This window comes from Adiantum capillus-veneris, chromosome 23, assembly GCF_014529385.1.
Source record: "Adiantum capillus-veneris isolate H3 chromosome 23, ASM1452938v2, whole genome shotgun sequence".
NCBI lineage: Eukaryota > Viridiplantae > Streptophyta > Polypodiopsida > Polypodiales > Pteridaceae > Adiantum > Adiantum capillus-veneris.
Genome location: NC_140953.1, coordinates 66,731,782 through 66,739,596, shown reverse-complemented (window position 1 = coordinate 66,739,596; position 7,815 = coordinate 66,731,782). Strand labels below are relative to the sequence as shown.

At 43.9% G+C, this 7,815-nt stretch overlaps 1 protein-coding gene and 1 pseudogene across 1 annotated transcript; both read right to left on the bottom strand.

Annotated features, from left to right (window-relative positions):
* Positions 1 to 2,599: 2,599 nt before the first annotated feature.
* Positions 2,600 to 3,460, bottom strand: LOC147427902 (uncharacterized; annotated as a pseudogene).
* A 33-nt stretch (positions 3,461 to 3,493) lies between these two features.
* On the bottom strand, positions 3,494 to 4,147 carry LOC147427901 (uncharacterized). Its single transcript, XM_086496782.1, has one exon. The coding sequence runs from the start codon at positions 4,145 to 4,147 to the stop codon at positions 3,494 to 3,496; it is 654 nt and encodes a 217-aa protein (XP_086352908.1).
* Between the last annotated feature and the right edge of the window lie 3,668 nt (positions 4,148 to 7,815).

Sequence of the window (7,815 nt, the reverse complement as noted above, 5' to 3'; positions counted from 1 at the left end):
CACTTTGAAGAACTTTGGGACACTTTGGTGCACTAAATAGAACTATGTGGCACGTTGAAGCACTGTAAAGCACTTTTTGACGCTTTCAAGCACTCTGAAGCACTTTGAAGCACTCTGCAACACTATAAAGCACTTTTGGGCACTTGAAAGCACTCTGAAGTGCAATTTAAGGGCTCTTTGGAAGCACTTCAGTGCTATTTAAGAGCATTTTGTGGCACTCTGTAGCACTCAAAAACACTTTAGAGTTTAGAAAGCACTCTGGATCACTCTAAAGTACTTTGTGGGACTCTCAAGCACCATGAAGCACTTTAGTGCACTTTGGAAGCACTCTAAAATACTTTGAAGAACTTTTTGGCGCTTTCATGCACACAGAGATGCACTTTTTTGGCGCTTTCAAGCATCTGCAGGCTCTAAGTGATGCACTTTGAGACACTTATAAAGCATGGCAAAGATTTTGCAGGCACCCAAAATTACTAAGTAAAGCATTGTGACACACTTTGAAAATTTTTTGGCTGATATACTTGAGGTAAATCGAGGAGATGCACCGGATACACCACATGTGCCCTCCTGCTGATTCCCTTTCGAATGACATCTTCCTTGTTTGGAGAGATGCGAGTTTTCATTGACCAAAACTGAAACACAATTTCTTTGATTTTGATTGTTAAGGTACTGGTCCTATGCTGTTGACGTTGACATGTGTCTAGGGGAAGTGACCCCTCCTCCTTATCAGTTTGTAGCCAGAAAGTGTCTCCCGTGACATTTCTTCGATGAAGTCTTAATGCCTTCGCAACATCATTATTGCTCATTACATTTTTATCCGCATTGACTCCATTGAGGCATGCCATGACAATAGCCCATTTCAAAAATAGCTCATTGTTTGAACAAGAAGTCTTCACCTTAGACAATGTATGAAAAATGTTAGAGAAAATCAGCCTCCCAACTGTGTCCGATGTGGGTTGCAACACTAAGAACGTTTGTTGTCGGGCGCAATATCGTCTCATGGATCAACACTACGCCTCGGGGATTGTCACCACTACTCTATGCAGTATAGCGGATCTGTCTCACAACTAGCTTTACTAATTGTCGATACAGGGAGTATGGACCACGGATAGGCAGTCGGAGGCCCCGATGGGTTGTCAAGCCATGGAGTCCTTTAAACTAGCACTTGCTACAAATCTCTAGTCAGCACGACGCTATTCCGTCTACAAGAGTCCCGGCACTAAACTAGGTCCTCTGGGCATCAACAATGCAAGGAAACATGCTAAAATCAAGTCTAGACTATATCCCAACACTTTGGCATCACCTGTAGCACTTGGGTACCTAACACCAATACGCGTAATGATGTAGGGCGTAATGCTGTAAAAAATGAAAATGTTCCAAAATCACTCCTCAACACCCCACAAGGTCCCTAATGCCAATGGTATCACTAGAATGCACTTTTGGAAGCTAGAATGTCCTAGATCTACAATTTACAAGCCGTGGACAAAAAACATAATGATGTTTGCAGGTCATGAAAAATGACGATTGATGACATCAGTGTAAAGCCCTTTGTGAGCCCGACCTCATGCACCAAAAATCATCTAATTTGGACACTCCTACCTCAAGATATGAGCAAAATAGCAACACGCCCAAAAAGTGTCGTGATGTTTGCCTATACTGTTTTTTACATGCAACAACTTACATCAAAGTGTAGATCAAAGCATCAACATTGCACACACAAAACTTCATAGCAAAATACTTAGCACAAAGAGAGATATGGACCCATAAAGATATGCCTATCAAGAGGCTTTTACCTCTTCTGCTCTATTCACTTCATAGTCCCCCATAAAAACTCGTCCCCCCTTACCAAAATTCAACCCCTCTATGGGTCTCACATGTCTTACTGTGTACATATGTTACAAGCTGGAGGTATATACCCCAAATCATTACATTTGGTCCTTGCTGACCCCAAATTACATACAAGTCTGTCTGCTAAACAAGCTAACTGCAGAAAGTAAAAAATGCTTTTCTGCCTTGTCGTGATGTGACGACAACACTCACCCCCACTTAATCCATTTTCTGTCCTCGGACATGCTTTTTCTTTAGGTGCTTTGGGAATGTCGTCGGGCTACTATAGCTCTTTGTATTTCTTCTTGTCTCTCTTTGTTTTCTGCTTCTCTGATCCGCTCATGCACTGGATTTGCATTCTGTGCATCTTTGAATGCTACATACCTCAAAGCCAAGTTCTGGATGACTGGCTTGAACAAGTGTGTGTCCACCTCGAAGAATCCTGTGTGAAATAGCTCTTCGAATGTCATCATGTAAGAGCTAGGTAGGAACTAGCATCTGGCAAATAGTCCCATCATTTGGTGATGAGTTGGCTGCTTTGTCAAATCATACGCCAATCCCTCGTCGCCTTCTAAGAAAATTTCCCATGTTGTGTCGTCAAGTAGGTCTTCTTTGAAGGTCTGGAAGATCTTGATAAAAAGATCAGCTGCCTTTGTAAGCATGACACATGCAAGATCTGGAACGCCCCTGAATTTGTCCTGTGTTCTCCTCCAGGCTATGACAAAGTATGCATTCGTAGTGAATCTTGAGAGTCGTGGCAGTTCTGGGTAATTTATCCAGTCCGGATGTCTAACCTTTGTCTGCTGAAACACTGTCCACACCCTTCATCTAGCGACTGGAAATAAGTTGGATTAATCCTTTGAGCCCTAGGTGCCCTGTTGTATTCTATGGTAGACCCCATGTGCTGGGCGAACCATGTTAGCCGCCAATTCGGCTGATTCCTGAGAGGAGCAGTGCCTGACATTTCAGATGATGTGAGAGGTTGATAGCCTCCAGTCTCTTCCATAGTGCAAGAAGGCAACAATTCTTTTATCTGCATGGCATTGATGAGCTGAAGGAGAGGATAAGGTAGGGACGGTTGTATCATACTGTCAATGATCTGTTGTGCGTTTTTATACTACTTCACCGCCACTGACACTACCTCATACCCCCACTTCTTGTATGCCTTGATAGTAGGCTCTTGCTCTTCTTCTACCTCTTGCTGCATAGTGCGGAGCAGTTCGTTGTCTTCGATTTCCGCAGCCATTTCCCCACTGGGTTCTTCGGCCATTGGCTCTTCGATTTGTGTAGGTTCCTCTATGTCCATTGATTTAGTCTGTTCCATTTCTGGCATCTCTTCAAAATTAGTTCTTGATGCTTGAGCTGTCGTGGCTGCCATTAGTTCTCTCTGTTCCTTGAGTTCCGCCACTTCTTTCTTGAGTGCTTCCAGCTCCCTCAGCATCTCTTGACCTTCGATACTCTGAGTTGGCTGCGCGGATGGTTGAGGAGCCAATAACGGCTGCATGAGAAGCTCATCAAGCTGAGCCTGCATCCACCTTTGCTTTTCCATGGCCACCTGATGCACCTTTCTTATAATGGCCATTTGGTTTTCAGTTTTTGCATTTCTGTCCTCGGCCACTTTCTTTGCTTCCATCGCTTCCTTTACTTGAGTCTGGAGGATATGGATCTATTGCTTCAGTGCTTGGTTTTCTTCCTCCGACTTCTTTGCGTCTGCTATGGCTTTGGCAAGTTCGTCTTGGACACTTCGTCTTCTTTCCTCCTCCTCTCTTTTTAATTGACTTTGACTCTGCGACAATGCTGCCATCTCATTGATTTCTCGGATCATGTGGTTTCTCCAATCTTCTATTTGTTCATCTCTGGCAAGCATTGGCAAGTCTACTTCTCTCCTTCCTTCTTCTTGCGCCTCTTCTGCGATAACTAGTCTTGGAGGACTTTGCTCGACAGGAGTCGGGCTTGGCTCACTAACTTCTGCAGGTTGAGCTATTAACGGAGAAGATGGTTGTGAAGGAACCAAAGCTTGTCTTGGTGAAGGAGGTGGAGTGTTGCCTGCTTCCAGATTTATAATGGATGTCCAGTCCTCCTTTGTAGAAATGTCCTCTAGCGGACTTTCTGGCTCCTCTGTGGATGCTCGTGGTACTTGGCACTCTTCATAAACTGCTCGAAGTTCTTCTTCTAGTTCCACTTCCATATGATGTACCGTCTCAGAGTACTGCACGGTTTCCTCTTCTACAGCAGCAATTGTCTCTTCTTGTGGAGCTCCCTCTTCATCATGTCTTCTTCTCACTTGTTCTTCAGCTAATCTTTGTCCAAATCTACTCATGCGAGTCAAATGATGTAGTTGCTCTTCATGCTCTTGTCTATGGGGAGCAACTTGCCTTTGCCTCTTGGGTTGAGGTTCTGTTTGACGACTAATCTCCTCTATTACCCTTTGTTGCTCTTGTCTCGGATCGTGTCTCCTCTTTGTGCGGCGCTCAGGTTGTATTGTAGCTTCTTCTTCTTCCCTTTTTGTTGGTTTGTGGACTGAAGCTGTGGCTGTGGCAGTGGCTTCTTCATCCTCAGACTCTTCTTCCTCTGCTTGGCCTGACAGGAGATTCTTGTGCAAACGCCTCGCCATATGAATTAGGGTTGTGTTATCTGAGGCTTGTAGCTTCAAGTCTTCCTTCATTCCAAGAACTTGGTAGACTACTCGTGTAAGCATTTGCCCAGCTCCCAAATAACCCTTCTTCTGCACTGTTTGCGTCTTTGCCGCTCTCTTGATATCCATTAAGATCTTCTCCGGAAGATTGGATCTCTGTGGTTGTGGATGGATCATTGCTGTGGTTAGCCAATAGGTGAGTCCCACTTCTGGATGTGTATATTTTTGTGGTTTGATGATGTTGAACATCTGATGTAAAATCCGCATGGGCAAGATTATCTAATCGTTAAGTATATCATAGAAAGTTTTTTGCCCAGCAGTCTGCAGAAATGTGGAACTCTTCATGCTCTGAGTTGTCCGCAGCTTAGCTATGTTGAATCTTCCAGTCTTTATTTCTAGGGCTTCTCTAATCATGTCGGATGTGATTTGGATTTGGAGAAGCTTCCCTTTGTTTGAGGTGACTGATGCGGTGCCGTCTTCCTTGAGGGATGTCATAAGCTCGTAGCACCTTCGTGCGTCGACCGCCACCACATCTTGCAAATTCCAATTATCTAATCCAATCATTTGCATCACTTTCCGCACTTCAGAAATTCTCTGTAAATTCCAAAAAGACTGCGGCACTGACATGATTGTCAGGTTGTCGCCTACTGGAGTCTGACACTTTGTCTTCAGCACGAATGTCTTCGCAGCTTCCAAGCTCTTGCAATTGATGAAACATTTGATCACAACCTGTTGTGCGATCACTTCAAACTGTGGCACTATATCTTTGACTTGTGTTGCCGGCGCTTGACTGGATCCCGCTTCCATTGTTCCCTGTTGTGGAACATGACCTGCACCGCGTGTATCGGGGCGGTGGGATCCCGACGCCATAGTTTTGTGCTAGCCGTCTGTGTGTGGATCTGAGCTGCGTGGGTGAGTGAGTGCACTTTGTAATGTATGGTGAGAACTCCTGTGCACTCTCACTGCAAAGGGTGGTGTGCTCGAGCTCTACTAGGCCGGTGTGACTGCGCGCACAAAAAAGCTCTCTCTCTACCTCTCTCACTAGTGCAATGACCAAATGAGGTCCCCAAATGGCCTATATACCCATAGGTTTCAGTGACTTACCTTGACACTTGATTCTGAGCATACCATTGTGTAGCATATTCCGTGACATGCAAAATCGACTGTATACATCACATGCTTTGCTTGACGACGCTCTTCTCTAGTCTTTGACATCTTCAAGCTCTTGCCGTTAAGTGGCCATTCGGCCGTTCTTTTCCGATTTTGTCATTTGACCACTCCTTAGAAACCTCTTCACTTGTACATTCGGCATTTGAAGTCCGTTTTTGATTTGGAGCTTCCAGCAAATTTTATGGATTTTTCAAAAGAAATTGAAGAAAAATAAGGAAAATTAAAGAAAAATGCCAAAATTGACCAAAAAAAACACGAATAAATCTCATCAACACACTTTAGCACAGTCGCTCAACTTTTTCCATGATAACACCTTTTGGACTCCATTTGAGCTATGAATTCTCCTAATTAGTGCCTGGAAAGTGCGCTTTGGGCTAGTTTTGGCTCAAAAAGGCAAAAAATTTCAAGAAAACAACCATATACACACGCCGTGCGACATCACACGAAGCCCAGTGTGTGCTCGAGACATTAGATTTAAAAAATTGAAAAACAATTCTCCTCATGGTTGACCTGTCCAGCACTCGTGACTCCCCCCCACTTAATCGAAGCACTACGTGCGACGACGTGGTTCTTGTAGGAGTGTGTCGGGTATGAAGCTCGTGTCTATGCAAGGTCTTGAGTGACCCTATGTATGCGTACATAGATCATGCATGTTAAACCATATGCTGTGCAAGTGGACGATGTTTCCATGGGTTGTCGATGGCAAAGCTCTATCCCATCCTATTCTAATTGATTATGTACAATGTAGGCGATGTCTTTGGTGCTTTGTCACCAGAATGACCTTGAAGTTCATGGTGTCATAGGGATACATTGATATCCTTGCTTCTTCCGAACTCTCTCTTGCCAGGGTTGTGATGGCAACTTCACATATCCTTGTTGGTGACGAACCATCTGTAACCATGACTTTGTTGGCAGTAACATTGAGCTCCATCCGAATAGCTTACACTGCAATTCCATAGCTTGATACCAAATCGGCTTTTTGCTTGGAATTGCCACGTCTAGCCTTGCTGTGTTTCGTATGAGAACAGAACTCACTTTCTTCACCCATATCTTGCTATGCATCTTGGGTTTCTTTAGTATCTGTGTGTTTCGCTTTACTCCTTGAGAACTGTTGTGTGTTGTCTTTGATGGCTTTTGCGACATTAGCGTTTTGGGAACCCAACTCATACCATTATAAGCCGGATGAATTAGACTCTTGGGAACCCACTTCATCTAGTGTTTCCCCTTTGGGTATTCTTCGTGTGTTCTTCATGTCAGCTTTTTTGTTGTTTCCTGCTTTGTCAAGCTTTGCACTTCATCCTTTCTGATCCAAACTTGTGTACCACTATGAGTTCGTGTGTTTCTAGACTTTGCTTGCTCTTTGGGTTTGATATTCTTGGGATTTGTCTTTGCTTGTTTCTGCATAGCCGTGTGAGTCGTGGATTTTGATTTGTCATCTTTTCTTTTCCAAATCCATTGCTCTTTTTCCGCGGCTGTGCTTGGTTTCTTGATTGTCTGCTTTTCTTTCTCAGTCTTTGCTTGATTGGGAGTCGTGTGAGTCGTGGATTTGGCACTTTTGCTGGATTTCTTTACCCATTACCACTTCCCTTTTGCCGCAACTCTTTCTAGTAGTTCTTTTTCTTGTTTATCAGTGTGAGTTGTGCTTTGCTTGTTAGTCCCTATTGCTGGTGTAGTTTCTTTTTCCTTTGTGGAGTCTTGTGATGAATCCGATGCCTCTTTTGCATGTGCTTCTTGTAATGGCAGCACTTATGGACCATAGAATTGAGTTGGAGTCACCAGATCCACCCACTTGTGTTGTCCATCTACCTTGTAGTGTACTGCCCTTTCCCCCCAATTGAAGTAACACTCTTATTTCACTTGTCATGTCCTTCCCAAAATGATAGGCACGTCCTGCAACTTAGGTTGGGTGACAAAGAAATCGTCCCCACAGGTTAGTTCACCAACATTTATCATTAAATCGCAAGCACCTAAGGAGAAATTCTTTGAAGATGTGACGCATTAGTCTATGGAAGGTTGCAGGTGCATTGGTTAGACCAAATGGCATAACCCTATATGCAAATGTCCCCCATTCTGTAGCAAATGCTCTCTTATGTTGATCCAAGGGATGAATGGACAATTGGTTGTATCCCGAAAATCCTTCCAGAAAGCTATACGCTTTCTTTCCTGCTACTCTCTCCAAGACA

Coding starts and splice junctions, on each gene's coding strand:
- LOC147427901 (XM_086496782.1), bottom strand. CDS start 4,147: ATGAGTAGATTTGGACAAAGATTAGCTGAAGAACAAGTGAGAAGAAGA.